General features: G+C 43.5%; 3 protein-coding genes and 1 long non-coding RNA gene across 8 annotated transcripts; 2 read left to right on the plus strand and 2 right to left on the minus strand.

The window, feature by feature from the left end:
• Positions 1 to 6,904: 6,904 nt before the first annotated feature.
• LOC148385884 (uncharacterized) lies at positions 6,905 to 8,427 on the plus strand. The gene is made up of 3 exons (XR_015863159.1): positions 6,905 to 7,316; positions 7,452 to 7,513; positions 7,640 to 8,427. It is a non-coding gene; the product is annotated as an uncharacterized LOC148385884 (long non-coding RNA).
• A 2,673-nt stretch (positions 8,428 to 11,100) lies between these two features.
• On the plus strand, positions 11,101 to 18,322 carry ccdc169 (coiled-coil domain containing 169). Of its 3 annotated transcripts, none has more exons than XM_088397848.1 (10): positions 11,101 to 11,720; positions 11,943 to 12,112; positions 12,216 to 13,006; positions 13,163 to 13,245; positions 13,317 to 13,427; positions 16,762 to 16,823; positions 16,915 to 17,013; positions 17,105 to 17,158; positions 17,227 to 17,300; positions 17,676 to 18,322. In XM_088397848.1, exons 3-10 carry the CDS (start codon positions 12,936 to 12,938, stop codon positions 17,818 to 17,820), a joined length of 699 nt encoding a protein of 232 aa, XP_088253974.1. In that variant the 5' UTR covers positions 11,101 to 11,720; positions 11,943 to 12,112; positions 12,216 to 12,935; the 3' UTR covers positions 17,821 to 18,322. The 3 variants fall into 3 exon arrangements, with proteins under 3 accessions (XP_088253974.1, XP_088253973.1, XP_088253975.1); XM_088397847.1 differs by having other exon boundaries at positions 11,102 to 11,720; positions 13,317 to 13,460; positions 16,783 to 16,823; XM_088397849.1 differs by having other exon boundaries at positions 11,102 to 11,720; positions 16,783 to 16,823.
• LOC148385886 (coiled-coil domain-containing protein 169-like) lies at positions 16,165 to 20,549 on the minus strand. Of its 2 annotated transcripts, none has more exons than XM_088397851.1 (5): positions 20,336 to 20,549; positions 20,097 to 20,179; positions 19,915 to 20,025; positions 17,651 to 17,820; positions 16,165 to 17,313 (listed from the first exon to the last, which is right to left on the minus strand). In XM_088397851.1, the coding sequence occupies exons 1-4, from the start codon at positions 20,404 to 20,406 to the stop codon at positions 17,798 to 17,800; spliced, it is 288 nt and encodes a 95-aa protein (XP_088253977.1). In that variant the 5' UTR covers positions 20,407 to 20,549; the 3' UTR covers positions 16,165 to 17,313; positions 17,651 to 17,797. The 2 variants fall into 2 exon arrangements, with proteins under 2 accessions (XP_088253977.1, XP_088253976.1); XM_088397850.1 differs by having other exon boundaries at positions 19,882 to 20,025.
• A 41-nt stretch (positions 20,550 to 20,590) lies between these two features.
• LOC148385887 (SEC14-like protein 2) lies at positions 20,591 to 27,049 on the minus strand. Of its 2 annotated transcripts, XM_088397846.1 has the most exons (12): positions 26,769 to 27,049; positions 25,880 to 25,955; positions 24,957 to 25,000; positions 24,395 to 24,457; positions 24,055 to 24,243; positions 23,896 to 23,991; positions 23,755 to 23,815; positions 23,589 to 23,672; positions 23,419 to 23,525; positions 21,622 to 21,761; positions 21,230 to 21,399; positions 20,591 to 21,126 (listed from the first exon to the last, which is right to left on the minus strand). In XM_088397846.1, exons 1-12 carry the CDS (start codon positions 26,820 to 26,822, stop codon positions 20,975 to 20,977), a joined length of 1,236 nt encoding a protein of 411 aa, XP_088253972.1. In that variant the 5' UTR covers positions 26,823 to 27,049; the 3' UTR covers positions 20,591 to 20,974. The 2 variants fall into 2 exon arrangements, with proteins under 2 accessions (XP_088253972.1, XP_088253971.1); XM_088397845.1 differs by lacking the exon at positions 24,957 to 25,000 and having other exon boundaries at positions 26,769 to 26,919.
• Between the last annotated feature and the right edge of the window lie 39 nt (positions 27,050 to 27,088).

Here is a 27,088-nt window from a genome sequence, read left to right on the forward strand (position 1 = left end):
TGTCGTGATTCCCATTCACTGCGCAAACACACACGACTGAGAGAAGAGAGAGAATGCGAAAGAGATAGATTTGCCAGACAGTGCCCAATTCTTCTCACTTTATTAGTCAACCATCAAACTAAACACAGAACCACAGAGAGATACACATCGTTTGTAATAAACCAGGCCGCAATTTGGAATGGCTGCGAGCTTCATGCTAACACAATGCATAATAATATTGACAGGCTAGAATCTAGCAAACTGAGTTTGCCAGAGACATTGGCAAACGACGGCCCGCGGGCCACATCCGGCCCACGGGGCCGTTTAATCCGGCCCGCCAAACCTGAATAAATTGTATTATTGAACTTTTTTTTAGGTCATTTTCCCTGCAGATAGTATGTTTCCCCAGTAGATGGGGAAGCGCCCGCCCGCGCATTTACTCCCGGAAGCCGTGTCAGAAAGCTCCTGCACACTCACAAGTGCGTGTACGTACTAAGTAGTACGGACCAGGTGTTGTGCTCGATTTGGTTCCCCCGTGAGATTTTGTTCCCCCTGCCGCGGGAGCGCGCACAGCTTGTTTGGAAAGCGAAAAACCGATGCCGTACGGCGTCGTACGGCGTCAGCACTATGTTGTTTTCAATAAAAACATGAAGAATTCACGTTTGCGTCAGTCAATTTTAATTTTTATAAAGGATTATTCTCATTTGATGTCTTTAAATTCATCCGCGTTCTGCCATTGAAGCGGGGTGCATTCAAAGACCAGTCGTAAAGACGGAACACTCACTCACTTCACCAAAAAGCAACGATATAATTACGTGAGCTCTTTGCATAAACCTCGATGCAAAGAAACTCCTCCTTTTGGGTACCGTTACATGCTACAAGGAGTATATATTACAAAGGAGACTTTATTCTTAAGTGTAATCATCATTCATCCATCCATTTTATTACTCAGGTATTTTCAAAGCGAATTAATATTGTTGCATTTATTAATTTGCTTTAAAATGACAGCGCAATATAATTAAAAGCTGACACTCTAGCAATGTCAAACGTGTTCATTTAAGAAAAAGCCACACACGTTTTGTGATCAAATCTTTCATAACGACAATGATTTCAGTGAATTGATTTGAATGAATAATTGAGAAGAAATTTCAGTTCTGAAGGCTCCTTTTGTCCCAAGCAAAGTGAAAGGTGGTGGGATAAAAATTGTAACAGGAACGCTATAAAAAATGTCAAGGCGTGAATATTTGTGCCCCCCTCCCATTTTGAGAACGGTGAGTCCTGGACATCGACTGGCTTTTTTTCTGTCTTCCTGGGGGTCTGCTCAGGTAGTGTGGCAAATTTGAACAGGTTCCCTCATTCCTGGCCCAAGTTACAGGGGGGGAACATATCCTCACGGGTGGCCCGTGAGGATATGTTCCCCCCCCTTATTTTGAGAACGTTGAGTCCTAGACTCCAACTGTTTTTTTTCTGTCTTCCTGTGGGTGTGCTCAGGTAGTGTGGCAAATTTGAACAGGTTCCCTCATTCCTAGGCCAAATTACAGGGGGGGAACATATCCTCACGGGTGGCCCGTGAGGATATGTTCCCCCCCCTTATTTTGAGAACGGTGAGTCCTAGACTCCAGCTGTTTTTTTTCTGTCTTCCTGGGGGTCTGCTCAGGTAGTGTGGCAAATTTGAACAGGTTCCCTCATTCCTAGGCCAAATTACAGGGGGGGCCGTGAGGATATGTTCCCCCCCCTTATTTTGAGAACGGTGAGTCCTAGACTCCAACTGTTTTTTTTCTGTCTTCCTGGGGGTCTGCTCAGGTAGTTTGGCAAATTTGAACAGGTTCCCTCATTCCTAGCCCAAGTTACAGGGGGGGCCGTGAGGATATGTTCCCCCCCTTATTTTGAGAACGGTGAGTCCTAGACTCCAACTGTTTTTTTTCTGTCTTCCTGGGGGTCTGCTCAGGTAGTTTGGCAATTTTGAACAGGTTCCCTCATTCCTAGCCCAAGTTACAGGGGGGGAACATATCCTCACGGGTGGCCCGTGAGGATATGTTCCCCCCCTTATTTTGAGAACGGTGAGTCCTAGACTCCAACTGTTTTTTTTCTGTCTTCCTGGGGGTGTGCTCAGGTAGTGTGGCAAATTTGAACAGGTTCCCTCATTCCTAGCCCAAGTTACAGGGGGGGAACATATCCTCACGGGTGGCCCGTGAGGATATGTTCCCCCCCCTTATTTTGAGAACGGTGAGTCCTAGACTCCAACTGTTTTTTTTCTGTCTTCCTGGGGGTCTGCTCAGGTAGTTTGGCAAATTTGAACAGGTTCCCTCATTCCTAGGCCAAATTACAGGGGGGGCCGTGAGGATATGTTCCCCCCCCTTATTTTGAGAACGGTGAGTCCTAGACTCCAACTGTTTTTTTTCTGTCTTCCTGGGGGTCTGCTCAGGTAGTTTGGCAAATTTGAACAGGTTCCCTCATTCCTAGCCCAAGTTACAGGGGGGAACATATCCTCACGGGTGCCCGGTGAGGATATGTCCCCGCCCCCCCTCATTTTGAGAACGGTGAGTCCGAGACTCCAACTGTTTTCTTCTGATGATTTGTGCAGTGATATTGTTATTAATGCACTTTCTCAATGTCTTTGGCCTTATTTTGGTCAAACAACTTTGTTTCGTTATCATATAACATACATCAAAAATAATGACTTTAAACTTTATTTAAAAACATTATTATCTATTTGTTTATTTATTTATTTAACATCCAATATTGTAAAGTTATCAGTGCACAAATCATTTATTTACATTTACACCGTTTTAAATGGGGGGGAACATATTCTCACAGGGCACCCGTGAGGATATGTTTCCCTCCCTGTAACTTGGGCTACAGACTCATGGTCTGTCTGTATTAGTACTGTTTATTGAATTATATCTTGCAAAATTATCAATGAAGTTAAGAAGTTGAATATCTTAATATTGTTGTCGGGCCAATTAGTGGCCCAATAACGTTATTAAGACATTATAACTGGCATAACTCAATTGGCATTAATTTTGTTCTTTACACATTTTATTGAAATTATTGACAGATGTGCACTGATAACTTTACAATATTGGAATGTTAAATAAATAAATAAACAAATAGATAATAATGTTTTTTAATAAAGTTTAAAGTCATTATTTTTGATGTATGTTATATGATAACGAAACAAAGTTGTTTGACCAAAATAAGGCCAAAGACATTGAGAAAGTGCATTAATAACAGTATCACTGCACAAATCATCAGAAGAAAACAGTTGGAGTCTCGGACTCACCGTTCTCAAAATGAGGGGGGGCGGGGACATATCCTCACCGGGCACCCGTGAGGATATGTTCCCCCCTGTAACTTGGGCTAGGAATGAGGGAACCTGTTCAAATTTGCCAAACTACCTGAGCAGACCCCCAGGAAGACAGAAAAAAAACAGTTGGAGTCTAGGACTCACCGTTCTCAAAATAAGGGGGGGGAACATATCCTCACGGGCCACCCGTGAGGATATGTTCCCCCCTGTAACTTGGGCCAGGAATGAGAGAACCTGTTCAAATTTGCCACACTACCTGAGCAGACCCCCAGGAAGACAGAAAAAAAGCCAGTCGATGTCCAGGACTCACCGTTCTCAAAATGGGAGGGGGGCACAAATATTCACGCCTTGACATTTTTTATAGCGTTCCTGTTACAATTTTTATCCCACCACCTTTCACTTTGCTTGGGACAAAAGGAGCCTTCAGAACTGAAATTTCTTCTCAATTATTCATTCAAATCAATTCACTGAAATCATTGTCGTTATGAAAGATTTGATCACAAAACGTGTGTGGCTTTTTCTTAAATGAACACGTTGGACATTGCTAGAGTGTCAGCTTTTAATTATATTGCGCTGTCATTTTAAAGCAAATTAATAAATGCAACAATATTAATTCGCTTTGAAAATACCTGAGTAATAAAATGGATGGATGAATGATGATTACAATTAAGAATAAAGTCTCCTTTGTAATATATACTCCTTGTAGCATGTAACGGTACCCAAAAGGAGGAGTTTCTTTGCATCGAGGTTTATGCAAAGAGCTCACGTAATTATATCGTTGCTTTTTGGTGAAGTGAATGAGTGTTCCGTCTTTACGACTGGTCTTTGAATGCACCCCGCTTCAATGGCAGAACGCGGATGAATTTAAAGACATCAAATGAGAATAATCCTTTATAAAAATTAAAATTGACTGACGCAAACGTGAATTCTTCATGTTTTTATTGAAAACAACATAGTGCTGACGCCGTACGACGCCGTACGGCATCGGTTTTTCGCTTTCCAAACAAGCTGTGCGCGCTCCCGCGGCAGGGGGAACAAAATCTCACGGGAGAACCAAATCGAGCACAACACCCCCGTGAGATTTTGTTCCCCCTGCCGCGGGAGCGCGCACGCCTTGTTTGGAAAGCGAAAAACCGATGCCGTACGGCGTCGTACGGCGTCAGCACTATGGAGTTTTTCAATAAAAACATGAAGAATTCACGTTTGCGTCAGTCAATTTTAATTTTTATAAAGGATTATTCTCATTAGATGTCTTTAAATTCATCCGCGTTCTGCCATTGAAGCGGGGTGCATTCAAAGACCAGTCGTACAGACGGAACACTCACTCACTTCACCAAAAAGCAACGATATAATTACGTGAGCTCTTTGCATAAACCTCGATGCAAAGAAACTCCTCCTTTTGGGAACCGCTACATGCTACAAGGGGTATATATTACAAAGGAGACTTTATTCTTAATTGTGATCATCATTCATCCATCCATTTTATTACTCAGGTATTTTCAAAGCAAATTAATATTGTTGCATTTATTAATTTGCTTTAAAATGAATGATATAATTAAAAGCTGACACTATAGCAATGTCAAACGTGTTCATCTAAGAAAAAGCCACACACGTTTTGTGATCAAATCTTTCATAACGAGAATGATTTGAATGAATTGATTTGAATGAATAATTGAAGAACTTTCAGTTCTGAAGGCTCCTTTTGTCCCAAGCAAAGTGAAAGGTGGTGGGATAAAAATTGTAACAGGAACGCTGTAAAAAATGTCAAGCCGTGAATATTTGTGCCCCCCTCCCATTTTGAGAACGGTGAGTCCTGGACATCGACTGGCTTTTTTTCTGTCTTCCTGGGGGTCTGCTCAGGTAGTATGGCAAATTTGAACAGGTTCCCTCATTCCTAGGCCAAATTACAGGGGGGGGGGGGGGGACATATCCTCACGGCGGCCCCGTGAGGATATGTTCCCCCTCCCTTATTTTGAGAACGGTGAGTCCTGGACATCGACTGGCTTTTTTTCTGTCTTCCTGGGGGTCTGTTCAGGTAGTGTGGCAAATTTGAACAGGTTCCCTCATTCCTGGCCCAAGTTACAGGGGGGAACATATCCTCACGGGCCCGTGAGGATATGTTCCCCCCCCCTTATTTTGAGAACGGTGAGTCCTGGACATCGACTGGCTTTTTTTCTGTCTTCCTGGGGGTATGTTCAGGTAGTGTGGCAAATTTGAACAGGTTCCCTCATTCCTAGGCCAAATTACAGAGGGGGAACATATCCTCACGGCGGCCCCGTGAGGATATCCCCCCCCCCCCCCCCCCCTCTTATTTTGAGAACGGTGAGTCCTAGACTCCAACTGTTTTTTTTCTGATGATTTGTGCAGTGATACTGTTATTACTGCACTTTATCAATGTCTTTGGCCTTATTTTAGTCAAACAACTTTGTTTCTTTATCATATAAGAAACATCAAAAATAATGACTTTGTCATGCGGTCCGTTTATTTTTCCGGATTTCTGTCTTGTCTGTGTCGTAACTTCACTTCCTGTTTTATTTTGTCATCTTTTCCGTTTCAGTTCGTGGTTCCTTCCTCTGTTTTCGGTTGTCTTGTATTCCCTGATCCCGATTGTGTGCACCTGCGTGGTTGGCGCTAATTGTCAGCACCTGCGTCCCAGCCCTTTTGTGTGTATTTAATCCGTGTCTTCCCCTTGTCTTGTGCCAGTGTGTCTTGCCTCGTCCCGACCACCAGCGATTCTTTGACGTCCGAACTCCCAGTAAGATTCCTCCTTTTTGTCTCGCCACAGAGCGACGCCTTTTGTTAGTACCTTGTTCCCCATAGCCCTTTTTGTCTCGCCCGAGTGCGACGCTTTTTGTTTGGACTTTTTGCCGAGTGTTTCCCTCGCAAGAGGCGCCTTGAGTTGTATTTTTTGATCATCGTGTGTTGGAATAAATCAGAGAAAAGAAAGACTCTGCATCCGAGTCCTCCGCCTTGTTCCCTGCCTGACAGACTTTAAACTTTATTAAAAAACATTATCTATTTGTTTATTTATTTATTTAACATCCAATATTGTAAAGTTATCAGTGCACGTCTGTCAATAATTTCAATAAAATGTGTAAAGAACAAAATTAATGCCAATTGAGCTTTTTAATAAAATTGTTATAATGTCTTAATAACGTTGTTGGGCCACTAATTGGCCCGACAACAATATTAAGACATTTAACTTCTTAACTTAATTGATAATTTTGAAAGATATAATTCAATAAACAGTACTAATACAGACAGACCTTGAGTCTGTAGCCCAAGTTACAGGGGGGAAACATATCCTCACGGGTGCCCTGTGAGAATATGTTCCCCCCCCCCCATTTAAAACGGTGTAAATGTAAATAAATGATTTGTGCACTGATACCTTTACAATATTGGATGTTAGATAAATAAACAAATAGATAATGTTTTCTTTTCTTTGTTGGTCAAACAATATTGTCTTGAATTCAAACTTGTCACCGAAGCACCCACTTTACCCTACTTTGTAAGTGCGCACTTCATGTCATTTCGCCATTTGTTTTCTGACAACAATACGCTGCCGCACGATGGACCCAACTACTTACCAACAAATTATTGCCTACAAAACTAAACGTGAATACCCAAATGGTATTACGAAGGAGAAGTACGTATTGAGAAGAAAAGCTTCTTTTTACGACGTTGAGGGTAAGACACACAACGTACATAAATCAAGCAAATTAGATCCAGAGACGCACCAAAAATTCACATTGCAGAACCTGCTAATTTCTACACTAACGTCAGAAACTTAAGTTTTAGAGTAATTACTCTATAACACAAATAATTGACTTCTAAAATGTTGAACGCAATATATATAACACACAAGATGGCAAACATTTAAGGCATTCTTTATGCATTGTCAACATCTGACATTGTCTTTTTCAGTTTGCAGAACATCTTCTTTCAAATGAAGAAATAGATTTCTCAGCAAAGGCACACGATATAAATAGGTACAGGCTGCAAAGTGCCACCACACTTCTATTAGAGACTGGTAAGTAATGTGCACCCAAGAGATGTTATTGCCACCCAAAGAATGGTCCTGACTGTGCTATCAATGCTATATACAACTCAGTTAAGTTTTACACAGGGAAGTACGATAGCAATTCTTCTGTCTTTGTTTTCACAGATGATTTATCTGACTTGTGCTTTGTTTGTGGGGAAGCTACACATGACACAGACAACAGATGGGTAATTATGTCAGGTCTTGTTAACTAATGCATGTGATGATTAAGAAATATATTGAATTACACATGTGTTGTAAATTATTGTAAATGTGCTGCATTGTATGATCTTGCTTCTTTCTTTGTTTACCAGATTCAGTGTGACGAGTGTTGCAGGTGGTTCCATCTTGTATGTGTCGGGGAGCCTCCAACCGAAGGCTCCTTTTTGTGTACAGCATGTACAGAATTTAAATGCTAAATATTTGAAGCTTGCTTGAAGACCATTTTGCTTTTTTTTTTTAATTGAATTTTTTAATTTTATTATTTTTTAAAAAATGAGGATATGTTCCCTCCCCTGTAATTTGGCCTAGGAATGAGGGAACCTGTTCAAATTTGCCATACTACCTGAGCAGACCCCCAGGAAGACAGACAAAAAGCCAGTCGATGTCCAGGACTCACCGTTCTCAAAATGGGAAGGGGGCACAAATATTCACGGCTTGACATTTTTTATAGCGTTCCTGTTACAATTTTTATCCCACCACCTTTCACTTTGCTTGGGACAAAAGGAGCCTTCAGAACTGAAAGTTCTTCAATTATTCATTCAAATCAATTCATTCAAATCATTCTCGTTATGAAAGATTTGATCACAAAACGTGTGTGGCTTTTTCTTAGATGAACACGTTTGACATTGCTATAGTGTCAGCTTTTAATTATATCATTCATTTTAAAGCAAATTAATAAATGCAACAATATTAATTTGCTTTGAAAATACCTGAGTAATAAAATAGATGGATGAATGATGATCACAATTAAGAATAAAGTCTCCTTTGTAATATATACCCCTTGTAGCATGTAACGGTTCCCAAAAGGAGAAGTTTCTTTGCATCGAGGTTTATGCAAAGAGCTCACGTAATTATATCGTTGCTTTTTGCTGAAGTGAATGAGTGTTCCGTCTGTACGACTGGTCTTTGAATGCACCCCGCTTCAATGGCAGAACGCGGATGAATTTAAAGACATCTAATGAGAATAATCCTTTATAAAAATTAAAATTGACTGACGCAAACGTGAATTCTTCATGTTTTTATTGAAAACATAGTGCTGACGCCGTGCGACGCCGTACGGCATCGGTTTTTCGCTTTCCAAACAAAGCGTGCGCGCTCCCGCGGCAGGGGGAACAAAATCTCACGGGGGAACCAAATCGAGCACAACACCTGCACACTCCGCGCTCTATTTCCATCAGTGCCTAATTTCGAGTGTAGGCTGTGACGTCAGCATTCTCGTAATTCGCGCGCTGAGCTTTCAGATACAGTTTTACGTTAATGCCACCCACAAACCTTCCCCTGGAATCCTTCCGCTAAAATGAGTGGCCCGAGGAAAAGAAAGGTGGACACTGAGTGCCGAGTGTTTTAATAAAAAATAAAAATAAAAAAAGAGGACAATTTGGCTCGACCGACGTGTGTGGGCAGACATTCCGCCACATGAACGTCAACACAGCCCGTCACAGTCCTAGGTTAACGGACCGACATCTCGGCTCTATACTAAGTACTACCACAACAAATTTTACTCCAGATTATGCATTATGCACTAGCAAAAAAGGGAGACCAACAATACTATTGATTTCTTTATTACTTTAGAAGTATTCTTTCACTGATTCTTCAAGATGATGTATTTGGTCAGAATGTTTGCCGTTTGATGTGATTTCGCTTCATTAGATAAACATTTCATAAATCTGACCTGCAGGCGCTGAAGTGATGGAAACCGTTGGATTTTGAGACAATTTAGGGAGCGCGTTATCTGCGCCTCATGGCAAAAGCCATTGCCAATCACCTGTTATCCAATTTACTCACTGCATGCTCGTTTGATTTCTTCAGATTTAGGAAAATGCTAAGACACTGAAGCACAAATTAGACTTACACAGGTTGGTTGAGTTCAATCACAATTCTTGTTCAGAAAGCTCTGTTTTCAGGAAGGTACAATACAGCGCTGGGCCCTTCAAGAGCAGAAAGTCTCCATTCAGAAAAGGCAATGTTCAAGGTTCTTTGATCAGTTTATATTCAGTTGCACATTGTGGGCCGAGATTTATGGGTGATGAGTCTTTGGGGTGGGGCAAGTTCGCCATGGGAGTGGGTGCTGGTTATGGGTGATTCGGTGTGGTATGGGGGCTGTTGTCTTCCATCCTTCTTTCGGCCTTGGCGATCATCTTTGGCTGTGTCCTTAGGTGGCTCCCTCTGGCACCTGCTGGTTTTATCTCCACGTGACCTTCCTGTGAACATTCTTCTCCAATCTTGGACATACACTGTCGTACCTCATTTGTCAGGCTGGGTTCAAGGCAGAGGACTCGGATGCAGAGTGTTACAAAAAAAGGATTTATTCCAACTGGTGGTAGACAGGAAACAACAACTCAAGGTGCCTCTTACCGAGGGAAACCAAGGGGCAAAAAGTACTAACAAAGGACGTCGCACTCAGGCGAGACAAAAAAGGGAGTATCTCTACTGGTACATACCCATGTGGCAAAGGACTAACAAAAGGCGTCGCACTCAGCCGAGACAAAACAGGGAGTACATCTACTGGCTCTCTTAGCTCACGGAATCGCTGGTGGTCGGGACGGGGCAAGACACACTGGGACAAGACAAGGGGAAGACACGGACTAAATACACACAAAAGGGCGGGGACACAGGTGCAGACAATTAGGCCAAATGACACAGGTGCACACAATCGGGATCAGGGAATACAAGACAACAGAAGCACAGAGAAAGGAGCCACGAACTGAAAGGAGAGAGTTGACAAAATAAAACAGGAAGTGAAACTATGATACAAGACAAGACAACAACAACCCGAAGAATAAGCATGACAGCATGACATCATTCTTTCAATTTTGTCATTTTGTGCGAAATTATGTTAGCTTTTGGCTGTGACATCATTAATCTATTGCTGTTCCCTGACTATGTAAAGTTTGTTCTTTTGATACTTCATGTCTTTGCTTATTCTTAGTTTAATCATGCTTCCAACCGTATCTTTTCTTTGTTAGGCAAAATATTTCCCTCTGTGCAGAGCGTTCAGTAGTAATCAAAAACTGGCGTCTAGCATTAGTCAAAACATAAGATACAATCAAGTACTGAACGGTCAAGACGACTCTGGCCATGTCCATGATTTAGAAAAAAACATCAGGCATGCATTACACAGTTCCTTAAGGGTCATTAAGCTATTTAGGCAATATATCAAAAGACATTTGTCATTTCAAAGTGCTCAGAAATATATATCAGATCATAAAGTTTATATAAACCTTTCTCATTACCACTTATCAAAAATGTCTAGTTATGCCTTCTTTATTGATTTGGTGTGTAGGTATAATTATATGCTTAAAATGTTTTCTTTTATCGATTTAATATGTGAATATACTTGTCTGCTTATGTGCTTTATTCAATGAGGTTTGAGCACATCTGTTTTTGTAGCTAGGCAGGACTTTTTGTATTTTGACCCCATTCCTTCAAAACTATTATTCATAATAACAGTGTCGTATTTAATGAGAATCACTGCTAGTAGTTTTTTGGTGAATTTTTTTTTTAATGCTGTTAATAAATGCATTTGTCACAAGACAGGCAAGTGCACCCCTACACCATCAGTTCCTCCCCACCTTGGCAATACTTGCTGACTGTGTCTCGATTACAGATGATTAGTTTTTGGTCATTTGATTGGTTTTATTTCAATTGCTGAACACGGACTACTATTTCCATGGGAAGCGGCCCCCCTCAGTTCAATGTAATTCCTTGGCAACAAGATGCCGCCGCGGCAGTACTTGTTGACTGTCTCGAGATGAAGAAAAAATACACATCGTGTAGAATGTAAAGTGAAGACGTGTTTAAATTTGCACTGAATAATTTGCACTTTGTTACCCCCCCCCCCCCCCCTTTGGTAAAAGATTCTCTTGTTTTAGTGGCACACTTAATGTTAGGCAAACCAAGCCAGTAAATATGCATACAAATGGCGATTTCTTCATGTGAGTAAAACTTTCTCTTCATACTCCCTTCCCCCTTTCCCACCACCACCATAAAAGATACACTTGCCGATTTTGCAGATCTTTTTTCTCTCCTGCAGATCAACTACGTGGGTCCGGTCCCGCGCTCCTACTACGTGCGGGATCATGTGTCAGTGGAATACGATCAGTGTTTAACTGTCAGTCGTGGGTCCACGCGACAACTGGATTATGAGATTCTCTTTCCGGGATGCGTCCTCAGGTCGGACGTTTCTACCGCATCAGTCAATAATGACGTTTTGAAAATGTTCGCCCCCAAAATCAGCACTAATTTGGATTTATATACTTGATTGTTGTCCTGTTGGCGATACGGTGCATGTTTTATACTGGACAGACCCATTTGCATAAGTTTTTTACTGTACCGTTTTTCGTTGTACCAAAAAACATCTTTAAATTTGCTTTATGTTTTCACTTGTAACGCCAGGTGGCAGTTTTGCAGTGAGGGTGCCGACATTGGCTTCGGCGTCTTCCTGAAGGCCAGAACGTACGAGTGGAAAAAGGCGGCCGAGATGGAGACAGTGGTGCCGAGTCAGCGCTACAATGCTCACCTGGTGCCTGAAGACGGCTCGCTGACAAGCGAGCACCCCGGCGTGTGTGAGTGCAGTCGACTTTCGTGGCATCATAAAAGTTAACCAAAGTCAATTGAAGTGATTTCACGATTCCAAATGCTGCCCCTGTTGTGTAATTGTGTGTGCAGACGTGCTGCGATTCGACAACACGTACAGCATCTTCCAAGCCAAGAGGATCAGCTTCACGGTCGAGGTTTTGCTGCCAGACCACTTGAAGACTCAACAGGCCGCTGCGACGTCCAATCATAATAAAGACTCAACAGAAAGCACCCAATCGTAACCAAAAATATCACAACGGAAGAAAGGGGTATTGGACCAGCACACCCGAACAAACAATAATAACAGTATTATAATCAAATGTAACGAGAATACGGTTTTTGTTTGATTTGCAAATTTTCATTTTGGTTTGTTTGTTTTGCTACACATTTTACTGAGTCCAGGAGATTTGTTCAAAGTAGTAGTAGTATCCTAATTTTAAATAAGAAATTAAAACGGTGTCCAATTTTTTTGACAAAATGTTAACTGAACTTAGTGTCCGTATTTGATTACGTCATCAACGTTTACGAGGAACGCGCGATGGTTTCTTTTTCTTTTTTTTTTCAAACCACTAAGTTGTGTTGAACTGGTCGCTTTCGTAGCAACAAATAAACGGCTTTGCCTGGAACTTTTATTTTTCTAGCTATTTGCACTTTCGCTTGACTAATTGGCACTACGTCGCCATGTTTCCCAAAAGATGGCAGCGCCTTCTTGTGGCAGCACCAACGCAACACAATCCACAGGAAGCGGCCGTTTCTATGGAAACCAGGTGGCACAAACTTTCTCTTCCCTCTGGTTGGCGATTTTAAAAAATGAACAAAGATCATTCCAAATATGACATGGCACGCCTGCGCATTGAACTGGAGCAAGAACGAGGAATGAAGTGAGTCATTTTTTACCGTTTGATTTCACCCTGTGCTTGTGCCCCCCAGAGACTTTTGGCGATTTTAAAAAATGAGCAAAGATCATTCCAAATATGACATGGTACGCCTTCGCGTTGATACCATTTGATGTCCACCGGTGTTTGTAACCGCCCCAGACGCATGCTGGAAGAGTCGGTACGGGACCTGCAGTGCACCACGAGGGAACTTCAAGACAGACTTCACGGTGTCGACGGGGAAGGTAATAAGTAAAAATGCTTCTCGTGGTCAATTTGCGACGATATTTAGTGCGCTTGCGTTTGTTTGGGCTAGACAACGAGTGGAAGACCAGATATGAAACTCAGACTGAGCTCAACGCACAGCTACAAAAGCAACTCGCTCTCGTCCACGAGAGGCTGCAAGACCTGCGTGGGAACCCAGTGGGTGAGATGACGCTGTCTTCGAACGAGGATGGATGTAAATATGTTTTATCTTGCACTCTGCGTGTCAGAGTAGTTGGGCGACGTCGCCACTTCTTGGGATTAGGACTGCAACGGTTTTTGATTGACATTAACAAATGGTTTTGGGACTACGCTGTTACTTTATTCATTATACAATTAATGTTTTCGAGCCCTGTCACAAATGGTGAAAGTGCGCGAATAGTTGACGCTCTCTACCAAAAATTGTTTGTCATCGAACGTGACAAGATGGCACCGGTGTTATATGTCAAGTTGCTCCCATGTTATCTTGCTCCCCGTCTCGAGTTACGACTGTTATGGTAAAGCGATTTTGCGTTTCGCGTCTGGAGATTCGTCACAAGCGACTTGGAATTTGCCTGACTGCAAAACTGTTCAAATTCTCAATTAAAAAAAAAACGCTGAACGAAACGTGTCGTTTGCATTTCCGACTGGTTGCAACACATAGCAAACACTAAAATATATATATAAAATAGAAAAGTCATAAGTGGAATTTGAACCCGTGACGTAAAGAAACGAAGTTCAGCGTACTGATCACCGCCCTAACCGCTGTGCCAATGTGGCACACACTAAAATCAATAGGATTTTTTAAATATAGCCAAAACTAAAGTACCCGGCGAGGGTACGCGTTGAGCTGACGCCTTGTGTACCCGCCCGTGTTAACTGGCTCCTCGGAACCAACTTGACATGGTCGCTTCCAAAGCTTCACGCCAACCTCGCAGCAGGGCATCATGCCTTTATAACATGATCAACTTTCTAGACCAGACATGGGCAAACTACGGCCCGCGGGGCCGTTTAATCCGGCCCGCCAAACCTGAATAAATTGTATTATTGAACTTTGTTTTGGGTCATTTTCCCTGCAATTAGTATTTTTCCCCAATAGATGGGGAAGCGCCCGCCCGCGCATTTACTTCCGGAAGCCGTGTCAGAAAGCTCGGTGCACACTCACAAGTGCGTGTACGTACTAAGTAGTACGGACCCGGCGCACTCCGCGCTCTATTTCCATCAGTGCCGAATTTCGAGTCTGGGCTGTGACGTCAGCATTCTCGTAATTCACGCGCTGAGCTTTCAGATACAGTTTTACGTTAATGCCACTCACAAACCTTCCCCTGGAATCCTTCCACTAAAATGAGTGGCCCGAGGAAAAGAAAGGTGGACACTGAGTGCCGAGTGTTTAAAAAAAAAGAGAGGACAATTTGGCTCGACCTACGTGTGTGAGCAGACGTTCCGCCACAAGAACGTCAACAAAGCGCGTCACAGCTCTAGGTTAACGGACCGACACCTCGGCTCTATCCTAAGAACTACCACAACAAATTTTACTCCAGACCATGATGCACTAGCAAAAAAGGGAGACCAAAAATACTATTGATTTCTTTATTACTTTATTTAGAAGTATTCTTTCACTGATTCTTCAAGATGATGTATTTGGTCAGAATGTTTGCCGTTTGATGTGCCTCATTAGATAAACATATTTCATAAATCTGACCTGCAGGCGCTGAAGTGATGGAAACTATTATTCATAATAACAGTGTCATATTTAATGAGAATCACTGATAGTAGTTTTTGGGTGAAATATTTTTTTAATGCTGTTGATAAATGCATTTGTTTTCAAAAAGCTTTTTTTGAATATCCATGCTTTACTACCTACTAAAAGTACAAACCTTTTATGCAATGACCTTTACATGTCATTTCTATTACGTCACACAAACACTACATCCATCTGCTCCTGGTTCGGCCCCCCGATCAAAATTTAGAACCAAATTCGGCCCGCCAGTCAAAACGTTTACCCACCCCTGTTCTAGACACATAAGGAATGGGTCCAAGTACTAAAGCAGCGGTGTTATATTGATCGGCTTTGCGTATTAATAGGAGTGTGGAGAGAACAAAATATCACAACTGGTTGTCTGTCATGCGACGCGCGGAGGGTGAACGAAAGTTTACCGCTGAAAAGGTGGTACACTTGCACAGCCCCCCAGCCAAGGATGTTCTGTTATATTTGACATCAGAGCACTCTTTACACAATGTTGACATTCAAAAGTCCTTAGAAGCATCTGAATACACGCGCGCCCAATGTTCAAATTTGTTTGCACCACCATGTCAGGGATGATATTGCATAGATTTTGAAATAGTAGTGTAAGGACCGTTAAAATGTGATGAATAATTTGAGACAAACAACTGTAAAGTCAATAAAGGTGAATTTTACTTTTGTATAACCCACCGCTCACCCTCCGCGCGTCGCATGACAGACAACCATTTGTGAAATTTTGTTCTCTCCACACTCCTATTAATACACAAAGCCGATCAATATAACACCGCTGCTTTATTACTTGGACCCATTCCTTATGTGTCTAGAAAGTTGATCATGTCATAAATACATGATGCCCTCCTGCATGAAGCTTTGGAACGCGACCATGTCAAGTTGGTTCCGAGGAGCCAGTTAACATGGGCGGGTATACACAAGGCATCAGATTAATGCATACCCTCGCCGGGTAATTTCGTTTTGGCTATATTGAAAATTATCTATTAAAGTTGATGCGTGGCACGATAGCACAGCAGTTAAGGCGGTCCTCACTACGCTGTACTTTAGTTCATTGCGTCAGGTTTGAATCCCCTTTATTTATTTATTTATTTATTTATTTATTTATGTTAGTGTTTGCGATGTGTTGCAGCCAGTCGGAAATGCAGACGAGACGTTTCGTTGAGCGTTTTTATTGAGAATTTGAACAGTTTTGCAGTCAGGCAAGTTCCAAGTCTCTTGTGACAAATCTCCAGTTGCGAAACACAAAATTGCTTTACCATAACAGTCGTAACTCGAGACGAGGAGCAAGATAACATGGGAGCAACTTGACATGTAACACCAAAGCACCGAAAATGAAGAGGACCATAGAGCAACAGTGCCATACGTCGAGCGTGTCCATAGTCTATGTGGTTACCTTAACAACTGTCTTCGTCGTTTAAATTATTCAACACAAACATTTTAAAACAGACTCATCAATGATATCAGAACTATTTTTTTTTATCCACCTTATTACTACACCCCGTTTGGTGCAACTCCACTTTCAATGACAGTTGCAGACTTCGACAATCTGAATGCTGCAAGCACATTCACACAAAGTTCAATGCGAGTGTTGGGTCGTGCTTGGTTCATGAAATGCAAAGAAGCATATCCAGGTGTTTATTTTTTCTTCTTCAAACGTGACAGAACAAAGGAATACGTAGAAACAGTTCGTCCTTGGATCTAATGAGCTGTACCTAATGAAGTGACTAGTGAGCATGTAAGATTTTCTTTGTATGTGTGCTAGAATTTGTGTCGTTTTCCCCAGACCGACTGGCCTCTATCCGATCCCACGATGATATGCCACCTGTGAGTGTTGCCTTTCTTCATCCCGCCAGCGGAGGGCGTCAGACGCACAATAAAGGACAGAATTTAGGGAGCCGCTATTTTGTCTTCTCAGGAATCACTACGGCATCGCCTCAAGTTGCTCACCGATGAGAAGTCAGGCCTGCAGAGTCAACTGGCTGACTGTCGCGTTAGCATTGAGCTAGAGTCAAAGGTCAGTGGGACCGAGTTGATGCATTCCACCCAACTGCTTAGTACAATCTCTGCACGTTTTTTTTTTTTTTTTGGGGGGGGGGGTCAATCAGGCATTCCATAAAACTAATGATGAGAGGCGAGCGTACCTCTCGGAAATTGCCAAGGTAAGCGGCCTCATCCGCCCGCATGTTGTTGACAACCAAGCTGCCGCGTGGAATATGTTCTTCTGCAGTTGTCCTCCACTGTAGACGACCAGCGGAGGCAGTACTCCAAGCAGCCACAGAGGGCCCCGGAGAGCAAGCTAAGGTATGACACCAACCTAGGGATGAAAAATTCACTCGTTGACTTTTTGCGATTGCACTAAAGCCACTGTCTGATGTAAAAGTATCACTTTGTCGCCTTGCGGCATTCCTCTGCCAAGGAGCTTTGTTGACGCGAGTCGACTCGAGTTACATGTCCGCCATCTTGTGGCATCCATAGGACATTGCGAACCTTTTTTGGGGGAGCGAGGGCAATTATGCACACATTTTTGGCTTGGTTTTGCACAAATTGCGCAATGCCCAAATCGCGCAATGCCCAAATCAAATCGATTGAAACTCCTAATTTCATCAATCTGATTGATTTTGAATGAAATGTAACGCCAGCTGGTAGCTAACCTTTCCCAATGCTGTGCGCGTGTAGAGCCAAGCAGCCGAGCAGGAAGTCCGAGACTGAAGCCAAGAAGGGAAAAGCTCTGGAGTGTGACGGGGGAGGTGCTAGGGGTGAGGTGAGGAAAAGCCTCCTCGGGAACAGGTTGCCCACCCTCAAGCATCACGTGAAACGCTGACTGAGGTAGAACCAGAAAACTTTAACGCACACACGTGGCATCAGAAGATAGGTCCATATTGCAATTCCGATTCTATCAGTCAAGGTCACCTTCGCATTATTATTTTTTTTTTTCAACAAGCATCAGAAATAAAATAATCTGGATTAGTCAGAAGGGAAGAGAAGTTTCTCAACGCCGAGTTGGTAAAATGCCAGAGCGTATTCGGACATTCTGTCTACGTGTGTTGCTGTACCATTTGCGAACACAGCCACCTAATCCATCTAGCCCAGGGGTGGGCAAACGTTTTGACTGGCGGGCCGAATTTGGTTCTAAATTTTGATCGGGGGGCCGAACCAGGAGCAGATGGATGTAGTGTTTGTGTGACGTAATAGAAATGACATGTAAAGGTCATTGCATAAAAGGTTTGTACTTTTAGTAGGTAGTAAAGCATGGATATTCAAAAAAAGCTTTTTGAAAACAAATGCATTTATCAACAGCATTAAAAAAATATTTCACCCAAAAACTACTATCAGTGATTCTCATTAAATATGACACTGTTATTATGAATAATAGTTTCCATCACTTCAGCGCCTGCAGGTCAGATTTATGAAATATGTTTATCTAATGAGGCACATCAAACGGCAAACATTCTGACCAAATACATCATCTTGAAGAATCAGTGAAAGAATACTTCTAAATAAAGTAATAAAGAAATCAATAGTATTTTTGGTCTCCCTTTTTTGCTAGTGCATCATGGTCTGGAGTAAAATTTGTTGTGGTAGTTCTTAGGATAGAGCCGAGGTGTCGGTCCGTTAACCTAGAGCTGTGACGCGCTTTGTTGACGTTCTTGTGGCGGAACGTCTGCTCACACACGTAGGTCGAGCCAAATTGTCCTCTCTTTTTTTTTAAACACTCGGCACTCAGTGTCCACCTTTCTTTTCCTCGGGCCACTCATTTTAGTGGAAGGATTCCAGGGGAAGGTTTGTGAGTGGCATTAACGTAAAACTGTATCTGAAAGCTCAGCGCGTGAATTACGAGAATGCTGACGTCACAGCCCAGACTCGAAATTCGGCACTGATGGAAATAGAGCGCGGAGTGCGCCGGGTCCGTACTACTTAGTACGTACACGCACTTGTGAGTGTGCACCGAGCTTTCTGACACGGCTTCCGGAAGTAAATGCGCGGGCGGGCGCTTCCCCATCTATTGGGGAAAAATACTAATTGCAGGGAAAATGACCCAAAACAAAGTTCAATAATACAATTTATTCAGGTTTGGCGGGCCGGATTAAACGGCCCCGCGGGCCGTAGTTTGCCCATGTCTGGTCTAGAAAGTTGATCATGTTATAAAGGCATGATGCCCTGCTGCGAGGTTGGCGTGAAGCTTTGGAAGCGACCATGTCAAGTTGGTTCCGAGGAGCCAGTTAACACGGGCGGGTACACAAGGCGTCAGCTCAACGCGTACCCTCGCCGGGTACTTTAGTTTTGGCTATATTTAAAAAATCCTATTGATTTTAGTGTGTGCCACATTGGCACAGCGGTTAGGGCGGTGATCAGTACGCTGAACTTCGTTTCTTTACGTCACGGGTTCAAATTCCACTTATGACTTTTCTATTTTATATATATATTTTAGTGTTTGCTATGTGTTGCAACCAGTCGGAAATGCAAACGACACGTTTCGTTCAGCGTTTTTTTTTTAATTGAGAATTTGAACAGTTTTGCAGTCAGGCAAATTCCAAGTCGCTTGTGACGAATCTCCAGACGCGAAACGCAAAATCGCTTTACCATAACAGTCGTAACTCGAGACGGGGAGCAAGATAACATGGGAGCAACTTGACATATAACACCGGTGCCATCTTGTCACGTTCGATGACAAACAATTTTTGGTAGAGAGCGTCAACTATTCGCGCACTTTCACCATTTGTGACAGGGCTCGAAAACATTAATTGTATAATGAATAAAGTAACAGCGTAGTCCCAAAACCATTTGTTAATGTCAATCAAAAACCGTTGCAGTCCTAATCCCAAGAAGTGGCGACGTCGCCCAACTACTCTGACACGCAGAGTGCAAGATAAAACATATTTACATCCATCCTCGTTCGAAGACAGCGTCATCTCACCCACTGGGTTCCCACGCAGGTCTTGCAGCCTCTCGTGGACGAGAGCGAGTTGCTTTTGTAGCTGTGCGTTGAGCTCAGTCTGAGTTTCATATCTGGTCTTCCACTCGTTGTCTAGCCCAAACAAACGCAAGCGCACTAAATATCGTCGCAAATTGACCTCGAGAAGCATTTTTACTTATTACCTTCCCCGTCGACACCGTGAAGTCTGTCTTGAAGTTCCCTCGTGGTGCACTGCAGGTCCCGTACCGACTCTTCCAGCATGCGTCTGGGGCGGTTACAAACACCGGTGGACATCAAATGGTATCAACGCGAAGGCGTACCATGTCATATTTGGAATGATCTTTGCTCATTTTTTAAAATCGCCAAAAGTCTCTGGGGGGCACAAGCACAGGGTGAAATCAAACGGTAAAAAATGACTCACTTCATTCCTCGTTCTTGCTCCAGTTCAATGCGCAGGCGTGCCATGTCATATTTGGAATGATCTTTGTTCATTTTTTAAAATCGCCAACCAGAGGGAAGAGAAAGTTTGTGCCACCTGGTTTCCATAGAAACGGCCGCTTCCTGTGGATTGTGTTGCGTTGGTGCTGCCACAAGAAGGCGCTGCCATCTTTTGGGAAACATGGCGACGTAGTGCCAATTAGTCAAGCGAAAGTGCAAATAGCTAGAAAAATAAAAGTTCCAGGCAAAGCCGTTTATTTGTTGCTACGAAAGCGACCAGTTCAACACAACTTAGTGGTTTGAAAAAAAAAAGAAAAAGAAACCATCGCGCGTTCCTCGTAAACGTTGATGACGTAATCAAATACGGACACTAAGTTCAGTTAACATTTTGTCAAAAAAATTGGACACCGTTTTAATTTCTTATTTAAAATTAGGATACTACTACTACTTTGAACAAATCTCCTGGACTCAGTAAAATGTGTAGCAAAACAAACAAACCAAAATGAAAATTTGCAAATCAAACAAAAACCGTATTCTCGTTACATTTGATTATAATACTGTTATTATTGTTTGTTCGGGTGTGCTGGTCCAATACCCCTTTCTTCCGTTGTGATATTTTTGGTTACGATTGGGTGCTTTCTGTTGAGTCTTTATTTTGATTGGACGTCGCAGCGGCCTGTTGAGTCTTCAAGTGGTCTGGCAGCAAAACCTCGACCGTGAAGCTGATCCTCTTGGCTTGGAAGATGCTGTACGTGTTGTCGAATCGCAGCACGTCTGCACACACAATTACACAACAGGGGCAGCATTTGGAATCGTGAAATCACTTCAATTGACTTTGGTTAACTTTTATGATGCCACGAAAGTCGACTGCACTCACACACGCCGGGGTGCTCGCATGTCAGCGAGCCGTCTTCAGGCACCAGGTGAGCATTGTAGCGCTGACTCGGCACCACTGTCTCCATCTCGGCCGCCTTTTTCCACTCGTACGTTCTGGCCTTCAGGAAGACGCCGAAGCCAATGTCGGCACCCTCACTGCAAAACTGCCACCTGGCGTTACAAGTGAAAACATAAAGCAAATTTAAAGATGTTTTTTGGTACAACGAAAAACGGTACAGTAAAAAACTTATGCAAATGGGTCTGTCCAGTATAAAACATGCACCGTATCGCCAACAGGACAACAATCAAGTATATAAATCCAAATTAGTGCTGATTTTGGGGGCGAACATTTTCAAAACGTCATTATTGACTGATGCGGTAGAAACGTCCGACCTGAGGACGCATCCCGGAAAGAGAATCTCATAATCCAGTTGTCGCGTGGACCCACGACTGACAGTTAAACACTGATCGTATTCCACTGACACATGATCCCGCACGTAGTAGGAGCGCGGGACCGGACCCACGTAGTTGATCTGCAGGAGAGAAAAAAGATCTGCAAAATCGGCAAGTGTATCTTTTATGGTGGTGGTGGGAAAGGGGGAAGGGAGTATGAAGAGAAAGTTTTACTCACATGAAGAAATCGCCATTTGTATGCATATTTACTGGCTTGGTTTGCCTAACATTAAGTGTGCCACTAAAACAAGAGAATCTTTTACCAAAGGGGGGGGGGGGGGTAACAAAGTGCAAATTATTCAGTGCAAATTTAAACACGTCTTCACTTTACATTCTACACGATGTGTATTTTTTCTTCATCTCGAGACAGTCAACAAGTACTGCCGCGGCGGCATCTTGTTGCCAAGGAATTACATTGAACTGAGGGGGGCCGCTTCCCATGGAAATAGTAGTCCGTGTTCAGCAATTGAAATAAAACCAATCAAATGACCAAAAACTAATCATCTGTAATCGAGACACAGTCAGCAAGTATTGCCGAGGTGGGGAGGAACTGATGGTGTAGGGGTGCACTTGCCTGTCTTGTGACAAATGCATTTATTAACAGCATGGGCCTTGTGGTATGAGTGTTCGCCCTGATACTGGGAGGTCGTGGGTTTGATCCCCGGCCGAGTTATACCAAAAGATTATAAAATGGAACCTGATGCCTCCCTGCTTGACACTCAGCATTGGGGATGCTGTGAGGAGCTGCGCCCACAGTCATTATATATAATGACTAATAATAATAATTAATAATAATAATTATTCATAATTATTAATTAATAATTAATAATAATTATTGAATAATTATTATTAATAATTAATAATTATTAATGCGCAATGTATAGCTATGGAAGCTCATCTGAGGACGACCGAGAGAGAGAGGCCCTTCATTTAGCGCAGCCATAACTGTGTCCAACAAAAGAGTAGTCCATGTTCAGCAATTGAAATGAAAACAACCAAATGATCAAAAACAAATCAGCTGTAATTGTGCAAAAGGATAAGATTGAATGAAGACTATTCTCAAAAGGTGATGACTCATCGAGGTTGGTGTCACACGGTAACAACACATCAGGCTAGGTTACAATAGAAAAAAAGAAAAGTGCGAGCCTTCCGCCGTCCGTGCCTCACTTGTCGTGGGCCCAACTCATTATCTACAGAGACAGTGAAAGAGCAGCAGCGTGAGCGGTGATGTCGACGATCTCGGTACACGCAAGCTGTGAGCGAGCTGCGAGGTATGAGCAAGCTGAGAGCGCCAAGCCCCTTCAAACCGCTAACTCAAGCTGTTACGCATCTACGCCAGGAAGCGGGTGCAGATTGCTCGTTTTGCCCTTGTGCAATTTCCTCGTGTCGGGAAGACTTGTTCTGTTCTTTGACAGTTTGTGAACTTGTTGTATACCTGTTGTACACTGACGATAAAGGCATTCGATTCTATTCTATTCTCATACAAGATAGATGATGTGGAGGTTATTATGGGTCACCAGTTGAGGGCGTTTGACATCAAGATCGCTGAGTTTCACGATGCAAACTGTTGGGTTGGGTCAAGCCAATAAAAAAAAAAAAAAAAAACAGCAGTGATTGGGGGGGGGGGGGGGGGGGAGCGTTTGCCAGCCACACCTAATCTACGCGAAACAAGCCGAGGGCGCTCATCTAATGACCGAGCCCAAGCCTAAGGCGGCAGGCAGATGGATCCAAACTCACCCGGGTCCGACAGCGAGGGTCTCCGTCGGGATCCGTCAGTTTGCCGCCGTAAACGACGGGCAGCTGCTCGGCGTCGATGTGCCCCAGGAGCACTTGCTGCCAGTCGTCTGCGACGGAGCACATAGGACGTCATGTTGCGAGGCGTCCCGGACTGTGTGCGCGCGGCTCACCGCCCAGGATGAAGATCTTCTGCCGTGTGATTTCGCTCAGGAAGTGCTTGACAAGGTTGTAGGCCACCGGGAAGAGTTTGGGAGCTACGGGAGCGCAATTGGTTCCGCGAGCATTAGCAGTTGGGAAAGGAGGCCGGCGCAGTGACTCCTCCTTGTCCCGATTTACCCTTAATGACAAAAAGCTTCTTGAGGCCCTCTGGATAGTTGTCCTCAAACATCTGTAGGATCTGAAGAGAGCACAACATGCACCGGCGAGAGCGAGTATGAGTGTGACGGTTCAAGCGTGCTCCCAAACGAGGAGCCTCACCTCTCCGTAGGTTTGGATGGCAGGCTTCCATAGGTGCTTGAGTCCCAAGCCCTCCATGTCATAGATCATTGTGATGGACTCCACCGTCTTGCCCAACTGGATGGCAACACACGCGCCGTTAGCCGTTAGCCTTACGCCTCGTTGCCACAGCACACTCGCCTTTCGCGACTGCGCCAGGCACTCTCGCTGCAGCATCTCGCAGTCACGGATCTTGGAGCGGATGAAGTCCTGCTTGGAGGCAGACAGGAACAGACCTTTGGGGTCCATGGGCCCAATCACGTCGTACCACACTGGGCTGCCGTCGCGGTCGTAGCCGCACATGCCGCCCGACAGGTACTTTTCGATCACCTGCGCGCAAGAAACGCCGGTGACGAGTTTGCTTCCTTTCCCATCCGGGGCCTGATTTGGGCTGCTGGAGTTATTTTGCTCGCATTTGTTGTTGTTACGCTTGTCGGGACGTTGCGATTGTTGTGCTCGCTCGCTGCTACTGTTTGGTCACCTCGGGAGGCCGCCAGTCACTGATGATGCTGTCCACCTCCATTCGCTTCCTGAAATCGATGTGCTGGAAGGACAAGGCACGCAACCGTTAAGACATCCACGGGCCACTGCATTAGGTACACCGCGCCTCGCGAGACCAATTCGACAGAGCGCTTCATCGGACGGGAGATCCAAAGATCACCATGACTGCAGTCATTCGTATCGGATGTAAAAAAAGTGGTACTGCACAACGGTAGGATGAGGATATACCTAATGAAGTGGCCGGCCTGTCAGTATTGCATTTGAGAGATGAGGAAAAATCGCCTCGTCAACAGTAGGTGGAGTCGTTATCAGTGCACAGACACACGAGTAAAACACACACACACACACATACACGATAACGGAGCAAATGAGAACACGACAACGGCATGTTCTGCTGTCCATTTGCCGCTCTTGTTAGCACAACACTAAAAAGTAGCCGAGTTATTTGGTCATCTTAACTTGTTAGTGTCATTGTCGCAATAACATCACACCTACACACAGGGAAATAAAAGTGGCGGTGTGGAGAGGAGCGTGCATGTTACCTTTCGCAACATGGCCTCCGATTTCTGCACGTTGAAGTTTCTGGCTAACAAAAGGAAAGAAAAATCCAGACTATAAAAGTTGCTAATCAGTGGTTAACTTTTGATTTTCACATCCGTAGTATCATTGTTAAGAGTGTTTTTAAAAAAATCACATGAATATGTACAAATATAAATCTTGTATTTAAGTAAGAGCTGCATCCTTGATTGGGTTGTGTTTGACTTTGGCGCTTCAACTGCAATAAACCTTTCGCAAATCAGAAAACAAGAAACGCAGGCGAGCGCGCAACAAGTATGAAATGAACATTATGTATTTGAAACAGTCGCGGCACTCATCACTTCTCGGAATGAATTCGATCCAACGTGGAAGCAAGCGCACGAGCCCTCCGCCGCGGCACATGCTCACATGGAGGCTGATATTGAATGACACGCTGCCATGATGGTGCAGAATAGAAAGAGAAAGAATAAGGAGAATTCAACAGAGTTACAGTTTTGGAAATTTCACATTTGCTTCGCCCCTTTTGTTGGCGGAGTGCGCCTTTTAATGCGATTAGCTAGCGGATTAGCCCGAAGCACGGCGAGTCCTCAGGGTAAACCTCCGTGCGCTGCTGACTAGCGAGTCAGGATAAGAAATTCAACTCAACTGCAGCGATGCAAAAGGTTTGCTTCTCTGTGAGCTCTATTAAGGTGACGTCACATAGAAATGGGCCCCGAGGAGAAACCAGTTCAGAGACTTTGAACAAGGTGAGCGTTAGGACTCATAGCAAGTTCTGAATTTCAAGACAGTGTTCAGGAAAGAGCAACGGGTTCGTGCGCAAGCTTCCATCGGCTCCTTTGGCCAGCCGGCAAAGTTCATTTGATTTTTGAAAACATATTAGGGAGCATTTGAAACAACGTTGTACCCGTGTGACATCTGGAGTGCTCACCTCGAAGCCAGCGGAGCAGAAAGTGGTCATGCTGGGCAGGAAGTTGAGCAAGAACGTCTTGAATCCTCTCCCGGAACTGAGAAGAAAACGTGACAAGTGGACACATGAGGAAAAGCGTATTCGACGTCATCACATTTCGATAGCTTTCATTACTCGACGCGAGGCCCCGGAGCAAATCCAAAACCAGTTCTCACTCGTGCTTGGCCGAAGCTTGTGACTACATGGGTGACTAATTACTTTGCACACTTGAGTGTCCCGGTGTTAAGCAACAAAAAGATCATTTTGAAAATCTTGCAAAACATCCACGATGGCACTGTTAACCGACAAATTGTGTTGCAAATGACTCACGTGTGTGTGTATATATATATATATATATATATATATATATATATATATATATATATATATATATATATACACATTATATATTATTATTATTATTATTATTACAATATGATGCCAAAACCAATTTGCAGGATTTTCTGATTGCACAAGACTTTTTTTTCCCCCATCACGTTTTTGGCCATGTTTTACAAACGCCTGCAAAATAGTAGTTGTAATGAATGCTGAGGTAAAACAACGATACTATAAAAAAAACTTAAACGAAAATTATTCATTTTTTAACTACTGTATATTTTCGATTCTATTAACATTTATCGTATTACCTGGTGCAGTGAGTTAGGTCCAATTTGGTTTAAATATTACAAAATGGATATCAGTATTTAGGTCGATAACAAATAATCATTTAGTATATTTCCTGGTTCAGTGCTTCAGCTTACTTTTTCATTTAAAAAAATGAACAGAATACAAAATTTATTTAATTTCATGTCTTACTTGCCGCTTCAGCGTGTTCATCATCATTAAAAATAATAATAGCAGGACGTCTTACCTGTCGCAGTGCTTCAACCTGCTTGGAGCTAAGGTCTCCCAGTCTGTCACTCATGTCAGCGGCCAAACGATAAGCTCTTGGGAAGGAGGATGGTGATGACTCCAAAGTGCTGACACGAACAAGGCGGCTAATCGGGCAGGCGACCGGACGCCCGCCCCCGTCAAACTCGCCACGGTCTCTGCCTCCACCGGCGGCAGGTGACGTCAAAAGGGGAGAAAGGGGAACTATTGAACAAACATGACTCCCCTCGTTCACTTCTTTCACTTCCTCCTCCTCCTCCTCCTCCTCCTCCTCCTGACTCCAACAAAGAGTGGATATAT

Source organism: Syngnathus floridae, chromosome 15 (genome assembly GCF_059516105.1).
Source record: "Syngnathus floridae isolate MCC-2025c chromosome 15, RoL_Sflo_1.0, whole genome shotgun sequence".
In the NCBI taxonomy this organism is placed as follows: Eukaryota; Metazoa; Chordata; class Actinopteri; order Syngnathiformes; family Syngnathidae; genus Syngnathus; species Syngnathus floridae.

What these genes read in the sequence shown, in the direction of transcription:
- ccdc169 (XM_088397847.1), top strand. Translation starts at nt 12,936, where the DNA reads ATGAACAAAGATCATTCCAAATATGACATGGCACGCCTGCGCATTGAA. An exon ending in GTCTTCGAACGAGGATGGAT is followed by an intron (nt 13,461 to 16,782) that starts GTAAATATGTTT and finishes CGTTTTCCCCAG; the next exon opens with ACCGACTGGCCTCTATCCGA. An exon ending in GCCCCGGAGAGCAAGCTAAG is followed by an intron (nt 17,301 to 17,675) that starts GTATGACACCAA and finishes GTGCGCGTGTAG; the next exon opens with AGCCAAGCAGCCGAGCAGGA.
- LOC148385886 (XM_088397850.1), bottom strand. Translation starts at nt 20,406, where the DNA reads ATGAACAAAGATCATTCCAAATATGACATGGCACGCCTGCGCATTGAA. An exon ending in GAGCAAGAACGAGGAATGAA is followed by an intron (nt 20,180 to 20,335) that starts GTGAGTCATTTT and finishes TAACCGCCCCAG; the next exon opens with ACGCATGCTGGAAGAGTCGG. An exon ending in TCACGGTGTCGACGGGGAAG is followed by an intron (nt 20,026 to 20,096) that starts GTAATAAGTAAA and finishes TGTTTGGGCTAG; the next exon opens with ACAACGAGTGGAAGACCAGA.
- LOC148385887 (XM_088397846.1), bottom strand. Translation starts at nt 26,822, where the DNA reads ATGAGTGACAGACTGGGAGACCTTAGCTCCAAGCAGGTTGAAGCACTG. An exon ending in GCCTGGCGCAGTCGCGAAAG is followed by an intron (nt 23,992 to 24,054) that starts GCGAGTGTGCTG and finishes GTTGCCATCCAG; the next exon opens with TTGGGCAAGACGGTGGAGTC. An exon ending in ACCCTCGCTGTCGGACCCGG is followed by an intron (nt 21,762 to 23,418) that starts GTGAGTTTGGAT and finishes TCTCTCCTGCAG; the next exon opens with ATCAACTACGTGGGTCCGGT.